The sequence below is a fragment of the Amblyomma maculatum genome, chromosome 1 (genome assembly GCF_055883805.1).
Source record: "Amblyomma maculatum isolate TAMU_Amacu chromosome 1, ASM5588380v1, whole genome shotgun sequence".
Classification (NCBI taxonomy): Eukaryota; Metazoa; Arthropoda; class Arachnida; order Ixodida; family Ixodidae; genus Amblyomma; species Amblyomma maculatum.
In genome coordinates, this window is record NC_139344.1 from 222962995 (window position 1) to 222980654 (window position 17660).

The 17660-nt window shown below is 47.3% G+C and overlaps 1 protein-coding gene across 1 annotated transcript in view; it reads left to right on the forward strand.

Annotated features, from left to right (window-relative positions):
• LOC146205711 (sodium-coupled neutral amino acid transporter 7-like) overlaps positions 1 to 17078 on the forward strand; it is a 33849-nt gene extending 16771 nt beyond the window's left edge. Inside the window, exons 3-9 of the mRNA XM_084590369.1 lie at positions 939 to 1137; positions 4994 to 5129; positions 7463 to 7558; positions 7659 to 7716; positions 9634 to 9896; positions 11723 to 11919; positions 16569 to 17078. Coding sequence (XP_084446495.1) covers positions 939 to 1137; positions 4994 to 5129; positions 7463 to 7558; positions 7659 to 7716; positions 9634 to 9896; positions 11723 to 11919; positions 16569 to 16744 — 1125 coding nt within the window. The 3' untranslated portion in view covers positions 16745 to 17078. The remainder of the gene's footprint in view (positions 1 to 938; positions 1138 to 4993; positions 5130 to 7462; positions 7559 to 7658; positions 7717 to 9633; positions 9897 to 11722; positions 11920 to 16568) is intronic.
• The last annotated feature ends 582 nt before the right edge of the window (positions 17079 to 17660 follow it).

Here is a 17660-nt window from a genome sequence, read left to right on the forward strand (position 1 = left end):
TAACCGGATTAGTTGTATTAGGGTGCCTCCATGCACGCTTTCCGTATGCCGCCGTGCAGGGTAGAGGCAACTGCGTCGTCTGCTATACGGTGTCTACTCATGTCTACATTTTGATGTCTACTCCGTATGCAGCAAACAGGAACCTCACGAATACATTGTTCTATCACGAATGCATGTGGAGTTGCTAATAAGAGGCTTGTCACGTTCACGTTATGAGGAGCATGCTCAGTTCCGCCTCAACATTAGAAAAGGTCGTCGGATGTTGTGTAATTTTTATTTTGAATGCGGAATTGTTGACTGCTGTTAGTGTGCAATTTTAGACTCCCAGACAGCCGTGCAGCCGTGTGATAACTGGTTGTCAAGCTTGCCTGGTCGCGTTAGCTGTACGGCCGTTAGTTAGTATATTTGGCGCCATATAGCTCTTTGTTGGCAGCCACCGTCATCGGTTGCTGCGTTGGTCAATGAGTTATAGATTTCGATAGTCGCATGAATACGAAGACATTTAATCTATTTCGCAACAGCAAAATAAATCGGAACGTTTCATTTCCGGTACCTCTTTTGCAAATATGTCCGTAAATTATGCTTTCATAAAACTGAAGTCACTGTTTCATAATTACAGTGGTAAAGAAATCATTTCCCCAATACTTTGTTCATGCAACTGTTATGTGGTTTGATCTCCATCAGTCTCGTTTTTTTTTTTTTTTTTTTTTCAACCAGTTCACGCTTTTTCACTTAGCATTTGGCAATTCTACGCTGTTTTTTCTTGTGTGCGTGTTTATGTGTGCGTGCTTGTGCGCACGCAAAATCGGAAAATGTTAATCATTCATTGCTGAGGGCGAATTTTCTGTGGCAGAAAACCATCAGTAAACATGGAAGGCGGCGCTCGCTGGAGCGCACTGCTTGAATGTCGGATGGCGATCTGATCCTTGTCGTTTTAGGTCCTGGTGGCTGCTCTCGGTGGGACGATTTTGACGTTGGCATTCTGTGCCGACGTTAACAACGACCGCACCTATCATGACATCCTGCTCTCCATGTGTGGAGTGAAATGGCGCTACGCCGCGGCTTTCTCTGTCTTGCTGACCTGCTACGGTGTCTGCGTCACGTATCTGATTGTCATCGGTGATCAATACGACCGTAGTAAGTACTTTTCTTTCTTCAGGCATTATTGCGAGTCATTGTTGCTAAGTAACCGTGCGTGCAGATGTCGTTATCGCAGGCTGGTTTTGCGTGCTGAGATGAAAGCGGTTTGGAAAGAAGTGGACTATGGGCAGAGCTCACATGCAGGCTCCTACGAGCGCAAATCGCACGCCTGTTAAACAGAAACACAAATAAGCGGACAAAATTTGGATCTAGCATTTCGTGATGCTTGAGGTGGCAATGATAACGATGATATGGTGATCACCCCCTATGTATCAGGCGAATCTGTTCGAAATAGACGGCCCAGTGAAGCAGACTTCGTTCTCTGCATTGCTGTGCAGCCAGTGGCAGTGGTATCCTGCGCCGCGATGAAGCTTGGGTATTTGAATAGCTGGCTTCCTGCGGTAACAGAAATGAGAACCCAATTTGTTGACTAATAAAGTATACAAAATACACGATTCAATAGAGTCTACCCCCCCCCCCCCCCTTCCCCTCCTAATTGGCAAACCGCCCTATTTAGGGGTGACCCTTAAATCCGCCCCTGATTGGCACATGCATAGTGATGGATCTGCTGGAGGCTTTTTCAGAAATAATGGTATTGTCATTAGTTTTTTTTTTTAATTGAGGGCTAGCTGAAGCATGTCCACTTGTTTCAAGCCTGCGTGGCAAAAATGCTACAACACAGACACAAACAGCAAGTACAGCAAGTAGTAGGCACCCCGCCGTGGTGGTGCAGTGATTTCGGCGCTCTATTACTGTGGCCAAGGATGCGGGGTCGAATCCCGGTCGCGGCGGTCACTTTTCAATGAGGCCGAAAAGCAAGGCACCCTTGTGCTGTGTGATGTCAGTGCACGTTAAAGAACCCCAGGGGGTCGAAATTTCCTGAGCCTTCCACTACGGCGTCTCTTCATAGCCTGAGTCGCTTTGGGACGTTACACCCCACAAACCAAACTAAACCAAACCAAACAAAACCAGCTAGTAGTAGGCGTATGCCTGCATTAGCCTGCTTATGTCATCGGCTACAATTTAGTTTTAGCATCGCATAGTTGCGCACAACATAGCTGGCGGCGTGTATGCGGAAAGGAATGGATGGCAGTAGTTGGGATAATGATTGGTGTTGGGTTTACATAAAAAAAGGGGTGAAGGTAGACGAGGTCCCAGATGCTGCAACTGTCCCTCTCAGGGCTGGTGCCTGTGGAGGGACGTTACAAAAGTGTAGACAAATTAGAGGGCGAAGAGAGGAAACAGAAGGACGAGGGAAAATGCTGTTTGCAGACTGTGTACAATGATAAATGTAGGCAGAATACCTTACATGCGTTCAAGACCATGCACGCATATGTGAGCTTCCTATAAAAGTTGAATTAGACGCTGCAATTCACTATCACAAAGCAATCGGGCATGGAACTTCAGTTGGGTACCTTCTTTGAATACCGCCCACGAGAAAAACAAACAAAAAAACGTTGGCTGCGGTGTGCCATAAAACGGTTGTCCCTCAGAAATTTATGTGGCTCAGACCAGCTGAGCAGGTCATACGGAACAAAAGCTCGGTTAAACACCCGTTCAGCCGCCGAAGCTTCAAGGGCGACGATGGCATGCACGACAGATACACCCGGTTGCAAGAGGACCCCCGCCGCAAGCGGCGCGGGCTTTTGGGTTACCAGCTCAGCAAGAGCCAGGAGTGTGGCCAAGAGCAGCCACACTCCCCCGCTGTCCGTCTCGGGTTGTCTAGGCGGCGAGCGCGGCCCTTTTACGTAGCAAGAGCGAATCACTGGGACACAGTAGAGACACTAGAAAATTTAGGACACAGCTGGCGAGAGCGAACGGTTAGAGCGTCGGTGGACGCGACTGCGCAGCGCACAGGTGCGGTAACGGCTAGTGAGTGATGCGTGAGGTGCACCATCTGGTGAGAGAGAGAGCGGGCGATGCGACGGTCGGCACAGCGGTGCATGTGATTGCGAAACGCACTGCTGCTGCGGCGGCGCACTTCCCGTTTGAGGTCAATTCCAAACCTGATTTGACCTTCAGCTCTGTACGCGAGAAGTGGAGCTTCGCTGCAAAAGACCGACGACAACTATGTGAGGAGCTAGGCTCAGTGATTTCATACCGTAACCGAACATTCCCCTAATTACATGCAAAATCCCTTATTCAGACCCTTCTCCTCTGAGGCAGCTTGAAGACCTTGTTTGGAAGAAGTGACAAAATTTCAGTTCTTAAAAGCCCGTGTAACTCCCCGAAAAAATAAAATTTCACCAAATTTTTCCTCAAATTAAAAAAAAAAACAGGGCGAGGGGCAGATTTTCATAATGAAACGCCACATAGAAGGCTAAATGTAACTCGTTAAAATGGGCTTCCTTTTCATATGTGCCATCATGCGATATTATTTTAGTCTCCCTTTTGCCCACTATACAATTCCTTGTCGGCGCCATCTGCGTTATTTTTGCGATGTGGTTTCCAAAACTGTGCCCGATCAGACTAAGTGAAGTGCCGGCATGGGCGGTCAGAGAATCGGAGGGTGCGGGGCAACGCAGCAGGTAAAGTTTGTTTCAAGAGGGCATAGCTGTAGGTTAGTTGCCAGCATTTAGACCTAAGGGAGTAATTATTCATTGACATCCACCCAAGCGCAGCCTAAGGCTACAAAGGAAAGCTATACAGCTTTCTCGGGAACTTCGTAGGTCATGGAAAATTCGTCCTGCATGGTTCGGGGGTCGAACCCGATATCACCGCCTTTTCGGTGCAATTGCTCCTCCAACTGCGTTAACCAGGAAGGCCAGGAGATTAGATGGCGCGAGAGCGAATGCATGTAGCCGTGTGACTGCACTTGGGTGGATGTCAATGGTATTTACTCCCTTATTACAAATATACTCCACCTTGATGAATTCCCCTAATTATTCGACGAAATTTATTGGCCTGAAAAACCGTTACAGCACAGGACGAGACACAAAAATGCACTTGTCTCCTTGTGTCGTGCTGTTTTTGGTTCTAATGTTTATACCTTCTCACGGTGTACATGTTCCCTCACTATCGTAGTTGAACCAAATTCAGTTAAGCTTGTCAATAAATTGCACTTATTGACGAGGAAAATCGCAATGGCTAATTTGGAGCCATTGCGGTTTTCCCGAAGAAAATTATCGCTAGGTCGCGCTTCTATCCACATCTATCCACGGGCTGGCGTCTTGCGATGCAGCGTGTGTCAGCACAAGACTCTTCGTGCACGCACATAGGCACCGTTCTTTTATTTTCGTATTGATTCTTTATGTTCGTCGCGAAGAATCGCTCTGGCTTCTGTCGTAGAAAGCACGTACAGCAGTTGAGGAGCTTATAGTACATGAATGCAAGAGTTGATGCACGCGTGCACTCGGGAGTTTAAGCAACCCACGAAACCAAATCGTGGTGCACACAACGAAAGGAAGGAAAAAGAAGGGAAAGGATAAAAGGCGTGTTTAATTCCGGGCCCACTGCTGGTGTTATCCCTAAATCGACAACCCTGAATTTTTAACTTCCCTACTATAGTAGATTTTCTTTTTTTTTTTTTTTTTTAACCGTGCCGCTGGGAAAGTCCTTCAGGCAGATGTTATATTTCACGAAGATCGAAAAGAAAAATATTGGGAAAACGAGAAGAAGCAAAATGTGCGCACCTCTCGTTTCCTGTTACGTATCGCTTCCTCTTCGCTCTTCGTGTGTATGATGCCAGTTAGTCCACAAGTTTTCATTTTCGCGAATCTCTCCTCTTCATGCTGCCTTAAGACGACGATACTGGGACGTCGTAAATGAAGACGCCTAAATCGCGTTCTCGGGTGCGAAGTCGCCTTTGACCGTGAATTTTTTTTTCCCCTCGCGTGCTTTCGCTTCGCCCAAGTATTTGCCTCGCTGCACGGACCCGACTTCTGCCACACGTGGTACTTGGCCAGGGAGTTCACCATCACCGTCACCGCTGTCGCCATCGTGCTGCCGCTGAACTTTCTCCAACACATCGAGTTCCTCAACTACGCCAGGTGAGCTCGACACGAATTAAAGCTGCATATTTTGTCTGAACTGAAGCTATATACCCTGGAGCTCCACTGGAGTTACAACGGCTTACAGAGAGGCTTGCAATGCATTGACTGCCGTACATGCATCCCCACAACGCAGTACCGACCTCAGATTCACCTACATGCGCAGTAAATCACGCACTTTTGAGTAGAACTCTAATGCTCTGTATACAAGGACCTACAGTAAAAGCCTTATAGTAGTACTAGAATCGTAGTACCTGCATCGTGAGAAGAACTATTACTCACCAAATAATGCCCGCATAATAAAGAAATTCACCTCTCCTTGAAGAAATATATATATATATATTTTTTTTTGTGGCCGTCTTGTGTGGTAATATATGACAGCATATAAAAAATTCTAGAGGGCGCTTTGGACCACTAAAGTGCGATGAGGCGAAAGCCATTATAGTGTGGTGGATCGTAGCCCTCCACTACGGCACCTCTATCTCCTCTCTTCTTTCACTCCCACCTTCCTCCCTTCCGTTACGGCGCGGTACATGTGTCCGCGGAGAATTGTGACAGATAATGCGCTTTTTCTATCCTGTAAATCAATTTCAAACGCCGCTGATGCCTGCTGCACTAACGCCTCCTAGACATCTGGCTCTGCTTCTCTTTGCTGTGTGGTGCGGCGTTCGAGGAAGCGGCAAATGAAAGGCGCCGCACGGACGCCTGGATCGAACGCCCGGCGGGGTCAGCTTCGTATATGCATGAATCGCCTGGTGACGTCATGATCAGTCGTGACGGTACGTGGTGCGCCCCAATTGTCGAACACAACCAGCATTTCATTGAACGCACCAAACTTCACCGGCGTTCTATAATTCGTTTACAGGAAAGTGAAGGCGCAGTATCTGTCACTCGCGGAATCCCGCTATCGTCCTCACGGTAGACAAGGGGAATTGTGATTAACGTTTCACGATCCGGGGCGTGGCGCAGTTGGTAAATCGCTCGACTGAGGATCCAAGGGATGAAGGTTCTATTCCCTGAGGACACAAGGTTTATTTATTTATTTTTAATTATCTCCTTTGAAAACGTGATACCTTCTGCCGACAGCTCCTGCTGACAACGATGAGGCATTAAAGGCTTTCGCCTTATGTGCATTGCATAGTTCGCCTTTCGGAGTGGCCTCACCGTGGTAATGCAGTGGTTAGCGCGCTTGACTGCTGTGCCCAAGGATACGGTATCGAAATCCCGCCGCGGCAGCCGCTTTTCGATGGAGGCAAAAATCAAGCCACCCGTGTGCTGTGCGATGTCAGTGCACGTCAAAGAACCCTATGTGGTCGAATTTTTTGGAGCCCTCCACTACGGCGTCTCTCATAGCCTGAGTCTCTTTGGGAAGTTAAACCCCACAAATCATGCCAAACCAAACTTTCTGAGTAGGAAAAAACAACGTGGTACCTTGTACTTACCCTCATAATTCGTCATTTTCGGAAGCATTCCTGCGCCACTTGGGACGCCTTGCGGGTAGCGAGTAATCCGCATCCTTTCGGCTATAATGCATAATCATCTTGAGTTGTAATGTTGTGGAGAGTCCGATAATAAAGAAATAGAGTTCCTCTCTTCTTTTTTTTTTTTCAGTAATAATCTGCACGAATAACTAGGTCGGAAGCCGCATAAAAAATGAGTCACTAGCACTCTTTGCGAGCGTCAGCAAACGTTCAACTCCACCACATCTAGTTATTGGAGACAGCGAATAGGGCGCACCGCCAACTGCGAGATTTACTACTATTTCGTCCGTATATATAGTTACCGAATATAAATACCCTAATATTGTCTCGGCTTCTTAGCTCGCTGAAAACGCCATAAGTGCATCACTTGATCACTTACAGCTTCGTAATGGAACTACTGCACTTAACTCCAATAATTAAAATTATCTTAATATCTGTGATTTGTTTGGCTGATCACGAATAACATATTGCATGCGCCGGCCTCAAGGAACACAGCTGTATTTTCACCCTCGCAGAAACCGAGACTATAAAGCTTGGAACTATAACTGCGACCGAGTAGAATACGTAAAGAAGTACTTGTAGCATGCACTCATTATCGAAAAGTGAAGACACTGCGTAAGCGCAAAAAAAAAAAAAAAAGAAAAGAAAAAAGAAAAAAAAGGCAATGAAAAATTAGCAGGTAATGAAATGTTTATTCTTAAATTACAGTCCCATATACTCTTAATTACTTCTGCTGCTTTAGCACTGTTACGCTCGTCACAACCAAGGTATAATGAGAGCCGCTGCCATGCGCTACTTTTGTGCGCGCCGTCAGCACTAGTGCCTGCAAAATGTCTTCCCCACCACTTTCAGCACTCTGGGCATAGCGGCAGTGCTGTACCCTTGCGTCTTGACGTGCATCGTGTATTTCACGCAGCCGCGTCCAAAGGATTCGTACGTCAAAGTCTGGTAAGCGTTTGACCAACGTTTGTTGACATCGCTATATTCTTTTTGGCCATCTGCGGAGTGCTTGCTGGCGTCGCATGTGTGCCTTACTTTTCTACCGCAGGCCTGACAGCCTCTTTGACGTTCTTCTCAGCACGCCCGTATTTTGCTTCGCGTATCAGGTGAGCGTATCGCGCTGTTGCTTCTTTGTTTGTGGTGCATACATAAGAAATTATGTAGATGAACTGTGTTGTCAGTCATCATGGATGAAGCCTCCGGCGTATCGCAAGGCCTTTCGGCATAGAACGTACACCATCCGTCAAATGTATAAAAGCCAGACCGAATGAGACCGAAGGTGGCTTCAAGCCTTGCGGTGGGGCTCCTGATGGATTCGCAGAGTTCCAAAGCTCTTGAGAGCGAGGATACTCCCTTTTTAGCACTGCAGGGCTTTAGAGCCGTATAGAAGCCCCACCCACAACGCGACCGGTCTGGTCTGACCTATATACTTTTGACCATAGAGCGTGCTCGTCGTCTGAGATAGACATCCAGTCACTTCAGAACTACTGAAGAACCTGAGCTAAAACCGCTTTTCGGCAGAAGGAAAAAGAGGGCTAAATGAAGACGCTATTTTCGGCTCGTCTCCTAATTCAAGAGAAGCTAGATGTTCATCCGCTCTCCTCATTTTCGGCGAGTGAAAGGAAGCCTTGTTGAAGCAGGCTGTCGCAGAATGTGCACTGCGTAACAGTAAGACAAATCGGCATCCTCTGATACTGTCTGGTCGTCCGGCTATTCATTTATCATTTATTGGATGGATGTCTATTTACAGAAGTTCGTTAGTTTGAGGCGCTATATGTTTCAGGTACTATTGAGGGCGAAGGTGCAGCAACCGCCTTGCGCAGTGACTCTTTCTGAGCAGTCTAGCGTCGGTCATTTCGCGTCACTTCGAGATGAAGCGGCGCCACTAAACCGGCTTTTTTTTTTATGTATATAAAACGACCAAAATTAAAAAAAAAAGGCGGGGGGGGGGGGGGCAATTTCTTAAGATTATTTTTTCCCTGGGTATACATAAGGGCTACGTTGGACACCAGTAAAACGCAGAAGGCTTTAATCAGTTCGATAATTGATGAAATACTTTAATTAATTTTTGATTTTCATTTTAGAGGGTATGGTTGTTTTGCAGAATTGGAGCTCGTCCTCCAAATAATGCAGCTGCGAGAAAAAAATTCTTTAAAAAATTTCTGCGTGAGTTACATGACCCACAAATGTGACCCTGATAGGCGGTTTCACCCAATAACACAGCGCCAACGGGCGCGTCCGGCGTAGGTCGCTCGGCCAATCAGCGCCTTGATGCCGGACAGCGAGCCATTGCGCATTGGGTGCCAACCCGGCGGCTATCAGCGAAGTCGCGGTCGACAACGAACCGCCGCGCGCCTGTCTGCCTCTCATGTGACGCCGGCAGTGACGAAATATCTAGGTGGAGCGATCTACGTCACAGGCTCAATTCCGCTGTGCGTGTGAAACTGCCTAATCAGGGTGACATTTGAGGAGCTTGTAACGTGCGCTGCTATTTTATAAGAATATTTCTTTTCGCCGCTGTACTATTTTGAGGATGAGCTCAAATTCTGCAAATGAAACACACAACCAAAAGGTGAAGAATAAAAAAGTAGGGCCCCACCGGGGTGGCGCAGTTGTTATGGCGCTCGACTGCTGCGCCCAACGATGCGGGATCGAATCCCGGCCTCGGCAGCCGCTTTTCGATGGAGGCGAAAAGCAAGGTAGTGCACGTTAAAGAACCCCAGGTGGTCTAAATTTCCGGAGCCCTCCACTACGGCGTCTCGCATAGCCTGAGTCGTTTTGAGACGTTGAACCCCACAAACCAAATCGTTAAACAAGTAGTTCATAAGCGAACGAATTGAAGCAGCCTGCCTTATACCTGACATCCGCCGTAGCCCCCAATATAGCCCCACGGCGAAATAAATTTAAAATCGCTTACCTTCCCTTGTCTTAAAATTTTGAACCTTTAAAAAAAAAGAAGAAAAAAAAAGAAAACATCCGGTGCAGCCGCGCACCCTGTCATACAACCAGCGCTGCGTGTGCAGAGCCACGAGGTGGTGATACCTGCATACGCGGCCATGCGCGAGCGCTCGCTGTGGAACATGGCCCGTGCGATCGGCTGCTGCATGGCCATCTTGATGCTCGTCTACTCCATGGTTGGCTGCTTCGGCTACCTCGCCTACGGCTCAACTGTGCGGCCCGACGTCATGGAGATGTTCGACGGTTCCCAGCCCTGGGTACTTGTAGGGCTGGTGGCCCTCATCTTCAAGATGGCCGTCACCTACCCTCTGCCGGCGCTCTGTGCCAGGTATTGCTCGCAACCTTGCGGCATGCAACGCGATGTTCTCCGGTAGATCGGTGCACAGCAGAGCTAAGCGTATACGCAGGACGGGGCCTGCACCGACGTCGTGTACGTCTCTGATCACCGGCATCAAACTAGTTGAGGAGAGATGCAGCATTCGTCCTCCACCTATACCTGCAGCTGTTCATGATCAGCTACCGGTCCCGTGCGATGCTTTGGATATTCTAGTAAGAGGCCGCTGTTCGTTTCGGATACATGCTAAGAAAATTCGGGCGTGTGTCGGGGTGTTTACTTGATGATAGTATGTAGTTAGTTATCGTAAAGAAAAAAACAAGGGGCTGACTCAAAAAAAAAAAATTGGTTAGATGGTGATGGTCCCCCGTCTTTCGCACCATATGATCGAACCTGTGCACATGACTCTGGAGCCCAGCAAAACCTGAAGAATTGCGGTTAGTGTTCGTACATTTCTTTTTTTACATTTTTTGATTTGTGTCCCTTTAGTTTCACGACCAGATGGGCTAGTTTTATGAAGAAAAATTTAACCGCTCACCCTATAAAAATGTCAGGGGGGAAGGGAAATAAGAAGAATGGCACTTGGAGTTATTTGTTCTCAGTGGAATTTAATTTTCTATCATTTACGAGGGAGTTTCGATTCTTTTGGGTGCTCTTAATACGCAAGGTAAATTATTGGTAGGGGAGAACTATACTTACTACCATGTATAATTGTGGCTTCTGCATTTGCAAGTTCAGCCCGCCGGGGTGGCGCAGTGGTTACGGCGCTCGACTACTGTTCCCAAGGATGCGGGATCGAATCCCGGCCTCGGCGGCCGTTTTTCGATGGAGGTGAAAAGCAAGGCGCCCGTGTGCTGTGCGATGTCAGTGCACGTTAAAGAATCCCAGGTGGTCGAGATTTCTGGAGTCCTCCACTACGGCGTCTCTCATAGCCTGAGTCGCTTTGGGACGTTAAACCCCACAAACCAAACCAAACCATTCGCAAGTTGAGGCATACGACGTGCTGTAAATTGCTTCATATCAACGCAAGTTAATTGTTAGAGAAAAGATGATAAATAAGCGGATTTCCAAGTTGCTTAACCTAAACTAAATACATCAGATTCCTCTACAGTAAGTTAATTCAAATGTCACGAACGGTAAGCGCCAAGTAAGCAACAAAAACTAACGCAATTTCTCAATTTCAAGACAGCCGCTTGAAATAGTTATTAGGCGATAAGTAAATATACCGCGATGGTATCATGGTACCCTTTACATGATGCTAATGCTCTCTAAAACACTCCCAAGAACTACGTTTTCTTTTTGTATTTAAGCATCCTCAAGGCGACGCAAGTTTTTCTTACGCGCTGTCCTTATAGTTCATAGGGCTTCACCAAATCGACCAGTTTTCCCTTCTGCTAATGCCAAAACATCCAGTTTAGCCACGTAAAAAGACGTGCCGCTTGATTTTTAACTCAAACATATGATCGCAGAGGTATTGTATAGTACCTTACAATTATCTAGATAAGATATGGAGCTTTGTCGCTAAAACATCAGGGAGTATATATTGTTTCTGCGCGTCACTATATATAGTAAGCCGGCTCATGTGGTTTTCTGTCGAGGAAGCTTCTCTGTCGAGGATGCTCCTCGGCCGAGGAAGCTCCTCTGTCGAGGAAGCGTCAACTCTGACGAAATACTTCGGACATACCTGTCTCAGTAAATGTACTATCGCTTTGCTGTTCATAAGCGAAAGGCAGCTTTGCAGAGCATTATTTCTAAGCCAGACGAAGGAATAAAATGCGTGCCACGTTGCGAGCATGAAGCAGAGCGCATCTTCTCCCCAGAAACGCGATCGAGGAGCTGTACCTGGAGATATTCGGGGGTGCCGGAGATGACCGGCCGCGCTCGCATTGGCGCAAGATCAAGCTCAGTCTCATCTGGTTCGCCAGCACCGTGGGCATGTCTGTGCTGCCGCTCGACATCGGAGTAGCCATCAAGTTTCTGGGCTGCCTGGCCGCACTCAACATATTCGTGTTCCCAGGTGAGCGTGCGTACTTACCACATTCCACGGCCAGGTCAGCGTGCTTACGTGCGTTCGCTTCTCTAGCCTACGAAATAGGCGAGCGAACACGCATATACAGACACATATGTACGTATATATATATATATATATATATATATATATATATATATATATATATATATATATATATATATAAACCACCTAAAGATGAAAAAATTGCTGGGGTTCAACCCGGCTGAACCTTGTGTCGAGCGATAGCTCGGTTGACACAGCTAGACACGGTTCCATTGACTTGACTATAAAGCTTGATTGCTCGACATGGTCACTCACTGATTGCGATGAACATCCGCTATTCATCCGTTTCATCAGTGACCCGAACCCGCTGGCTTGCTGTCTCCGTCGCCAACTCAGCTTCGTGCCGCGCGCTCTATAGTAAGGATCATATGTAGCATCCCGGCGTCGGCGATGTACCGCCGACGGATGCTGCCCCCCCCCCCCCCCCCCCCCCTCCCGGCTTCACCTCCATGGATTTCCGCAGCAGCGAGACAGCTTACGCCTTATATTTACGCCGAAAGCATTACCACGGGGTTGGGTGCTGTGCGTCGTCTCATATCACGTGGTTCAGCGCAGCTGCAGTTGCAAGGACAACGTAAACGCACTCGCCTCAGTTCTGCTCATGACGGCGAGGCGAGCAACTGGCGCGCGTCGCGTCACGTGGTCCAGCTTGAAGATGAAATCTGCCAGCCAGATGTCCTTCAATATTGGGGAGAATTAAAGCTACCGCTCTAAAACATGACGCGTCTAATATTGCTCCACGTTTTGACTAGGGAACAAGACACTTGAAAGAGTCTGGCCCTGCAGCCGTGCTTTTGCTGATGTGTCTCCATATTTCTTATTCTGCTGCCAATAAAGCATACTGTCACGTAGTGACATCTCGGTGCATCTTGCGCAATAAAGAAACTTATGATAAAGCTGCGTCTCGGGACAATGAGTATGAATAAACAAAGAATACAGTGATAAGGCCACATGCCGTCGGCTGTCGAAAAAAGAACAAATAAAGATTTGAATGGTTTGTGGCAATATTTTAAACATAGCTAAATGTAATCAAGTTAGCTTTTTTTAAGACTGAGTACCCAATCTCACTGAGACCAGCTGAGGGCTGTTTGAAAGCCGTGAGGTCTAGTATGCAGTATATGTCCCCTCATATTTTAATGTTAAATAAAGACTAATCAGCCACATCTTACCATGTTTCAGTTCAGTTCAGTTCAGTCGTTCAGTCGTGTCCGACTCTTCGTGACCCTATGGACCATGTCAAGCCACGCTTTCCGGTCTCTCACTATCTTCCTAACATCACATAACTTCATCTGCAGTGCCTCGAGGATGCCATCTAACCATCGCGTTCGCTGCCTACCCCTTCTACGGCGACCCTCAACCTTTCCCAACATCAAATCTTTCTCCAGCGACTCCTCTCTTCTCATCAGATGACCAAAGTAGCTGAGCTTTAACTTTAGAATTTGACCCTCTAATGAGCAGTCAGGGTTTATGGTCGACAATATCGACTGATTTGATCTTCTGGCAGTCCAAGGAACTCTCAAGAGTCTTCGCCAGCACCACAATTCAAACGCGTCAATTCTTCGGCGGTCAGCCTTTTTCACAGTCCAACTCTCGCATCCATACATCACAACTGGAAAGACCATAGCACGAGTTATACGGATCTTGGTTGGCAGATTAATGTCTCTGCTCTTTACTAGGCGGTCAAGGCTAACCATTGCTCTCTTTCCCAGAAGCAGGCGTCTCCTAATTTAATGGCTGCAGTCTCCTTCCGAGGTAATCTTGGAGCCCAAGAAGAGAAAATCTGTCACAGCTTCCACTTCTTGTCCCTTGACGCTCCAGGACTTGATATGGCAAGACGCCATGATCTTTGTCTTTTTAATGTTCAGTTTAAGCCCAAACTTCTCGCTCTCTTCTTGTACGCGCATAGAAGTCTCTTGAGTTCCACTTCACTTTCTGCCATTAAAGTGGTATCATCCGCATATCTAAGGTTGTTGATACGTTTTCCAGCAATCTTCACTCCAGCTGAAGACTCGTCCAGACCGGCCTTCCTCATGATGCACTCTGCATATAGGTTAAATAGGCAGGGCGACAGTATGCAGCCTTGCCTCACTCCTTTCTCAATCGGAAACCAACCAGTACGACCATGCCCAGTTCTAACTGTGGCCTCTTGCCCTTCATACAAGTTCCTGAGGAGACAGATGAGGTGAATTGGAACTCCCATCTCTTGGAGAGCTTGCCACAATCTGCTGTGATCTACGCAGTCAAACGCTTTCGCATAATCAATAAAGCAAAAGTAGATGGGTTTCTGGAACTCGCTTGCTTTTTCCATGATCCAGCGAAGGTTGGCAATTTGGTCTCTAGTTCCTCTGCCCTTGCGAAACCCAGCTTGCACGTCCGGAAGCTCCCGATCCACATACTGCTGCAGCCTACCTTGGAGGATTTTCAACATCACCTTGCTAGCATGCGAAATAAGCGCGATCGTGCGGTAGTTGGAACAATCTTTGACACTGCCTTTCTTTGGAATAGGGATGTAAACTGACCTCCAATCCTGTGGCCACTGCAGGGTTGTCCAAATCTTCTGACATAATGTATGCAGAATGTTAACAGCGTCATAGTTGAGGTTTTGAAGCAACTCAGCTGGAATGCCATCAATTCCGCTAGCTTTGTTTTTAGCAAGGCTGGCTAAGGCCCATTCAACTTCACTCTTCAGGATGCCCGGCTCGAGATCAGTAATCACAACCGTCTTATGTTGGGTTTGCACATTCGGGTCCTTCTTGTACAGTTCTTCTGTGTATTCCTGTCACCTCTTCTTTATCTCTGAGGCTTCAGTGATGTCCTTGCCTCGTTTGTCCTTTATCACGCCCAGCTTAGCACAGAAGCTTCCTTTGATATATTGGATTGTCTTGTACAGAGCTCTTGTGTTCCTGAATTGGCGGTTGTCCTCAACTGCTTTAGCTATGTTTAGCTAAGTATTTAACGGGTGCGTTAGACTTTTATTATCATCAAGGAGGCATGATTAAGGTCTTCAGTGCAACTGTTACTTGAGATGAAGGCAATGAAGACGACCTCATCTGAAGCCCAGGCTTAGACTGGCAGCTTAGCACGTGAAGAAAGTGCTAAAAAGAAATCCAGATGGCGCAGTGGCGGCGAGTTTTCTTTTGCTTTTCGAGCGGTTGTTCGAAGGCGCCTTCACCCACCCCGACCAAATCATATAGTATGCATGCAGTAATGCCTCTGCATTAAAAACATTTCCACGCGGAAGAGGCGCTACTTGGGCGACTCAGACGCCTTTCGGAAAGCGTAATCCGCTTGTTTTTCTTCCCCTGGAGCTCTCTCCTAGATGGGGCTTTGCGTTGCACTGGGCGAGGTATATGCGATAGGAGTTGGTCACGTGACGTCATCGAAAACTAAATACGGACGCGGCGGCAATCAACGAAGCGAGGCCGTTGTCCAAGTGAAACTGACAAAACCGTACCGTCACGAGCTCGTATGGACCTCAAGTAACGCCAGCACTGCGACAAAATGCGTTGAGCGGAACGATGCGCTCACTGCTGATGTGTTACCTTTTGAAGCCGCCAGGGTGATATTTGCGCGCCTCATAACATGCGCTACAAAGCTTCTTAGTTTTTTCGCAGCTACAGCATTTGGAAGTCGAGCTCCAGTGAATTCAACATGTTCCCAGAAAAAAATTAAGTAATTACCGCATTCATTTATTAACAAGGTAATTAAAGCATTCTGCCTATTGCCTGGTGTCTGCCGTAGCTTTAAACACAGCTCGGTGCTAACATAAATCTGAAGTAAGTTCCCGTTCTATTAAAATTTTGGAAATTCTAAACACCACCTGGTATATGCCAGACGTTTCTGGGATGCCAGTCACTAATATTTTCAAATGGGGTTGTGAGGTACGAAGAAATCTTCCGCAGCACTAAGTGTAGGTCGATATCAAGAAAAAACGCCAGTGGCGTAAACTAGCTGCAGATAGTTAACTAATTTCTAATAATTGAAGTTTTTATCTATTACAGCTAGACGTTGCAATTAGAGATTTGTATCGGGCCATTTGCTCTGACATATCAGCTTTTAGGATTTCTAAAACGCGATGGACGGCGCTGCCATTGTTTGGCGACGCGGTGGTTTTTCTGAAAAACCCTCGCCTTTCCGTCGGACGTTGCTGATCTGTCGCTGCCCGAACCACGTGCGCAGGTCAGCCTCTTTCTGCTATATGATGTCGCCTCTTATCAAAACCTTAAACCTGCAGCTATTAGTACCTAACGAATGCAAAAGCAAGAGTTTTTGGACGCAGACAAAGAAAATACAAATGCATGGACGATCAGAGAAGTAAAATACTCACTCAATCACCGTGAAAGAGTAACGATATAAACAATTATAATAAACATATAAACACACAAGAGGGTCGGAAGAATGAAATTGACAGCCGACTTCCGTTGGTGTTGTCCTGACTTTTCGAATGCGTAAGAAATAGGGTGGTCTCGACGTCCCCTGTTGTGCTGTGATTTGCTGAGTCAGGCAAGTGTCACCATTGGCAGGGGGAAGAGCAACTCCACTCTGCCGGCAAGCGTGCCTTTGCTAACATTGGCCACTGTTCTGGCGTGCAGGGATGTGCCTTCTCGGCTACACCAAGCACAAGGGCGTCCCGACGACACACCTGCACTGGCACCTGATTCTCGGCTCTCTCATGGTGCTCGCGGGGGCCGTACTCTTCACCGCGGTCCTGCTACACATCGTGCTGGTCGAGCTGGTCTCCGGCCACGTTCACCAGCTGTGCTCGTGACGGCCGCCCTCGAAAGCGCCTCCACATCTGGCCCCTCTGCGGTAGCTGTCTACGCACTGAAGCGATCTGACAGTGCGCATGGGGTTGCGAGATGGTGTTTTAGCATCCAGCATGCATTTGAAAGCTCATAAAAAGCTATGCCTGGTCTTTATATATATTCTAATAAATGTTGTCCGTCTCCATTTCCGTCTGCGCTCAAGCATGTATACGGTTTAATATGTTCAAGATTGTGACTGAACTTGATTCGCTGCTCAAAACTATGAAAACGAAGTGCAGCTTGAAATTTTCGGCTGCCTAACGTACCTTGAGTCATTAAACTGCCATTATTCATAATTCTCTATCACAAAAGTATCAAAGCTCTGAAAACAATTTTCACCACCAACTTGGCTAAGATAGAGAGGGGGAGATGTTAATGACAATCCAGAAGTGCAAGATGCCGGGCTAGTTGGTACTGCATAATGAAATAAAACAGCGCAAGGAACGGGACGAAACACGGAGGGAAAGAAACACGGACACGGGCGCTGACTAACAGTTCAGTTTAGTTCAGTTGTTCAGTCGTGTCCGACTCTTCGTGACCCTATGGACCATGTCACGCCACGCTTTCCGGTCTCTCACTATCTTCCTAACATCACACAACTTCATCTGCAGTGCCTCGAGGATGCCATCTAACCATCGCGTTCGCTGCCTACCCCTTCTCCGGCGACCCTCAACCTTTCCCAACATCAAATCTTTCTCCAGCGACTCCTCTCTTCTCATCAGATGACCAAAGTAGCTGAGCTTTAACTTTAGAATTTGACCCTCCAATGAGCAGTCAGGGTTTATGGTCGACAATATCGTCTGATTTGATCTTCTGGCAGTCCAAGGAACTCTCAAGAGTCTTCGCCAGCACCACAATTCAAACGCGTCAATTCTTCGG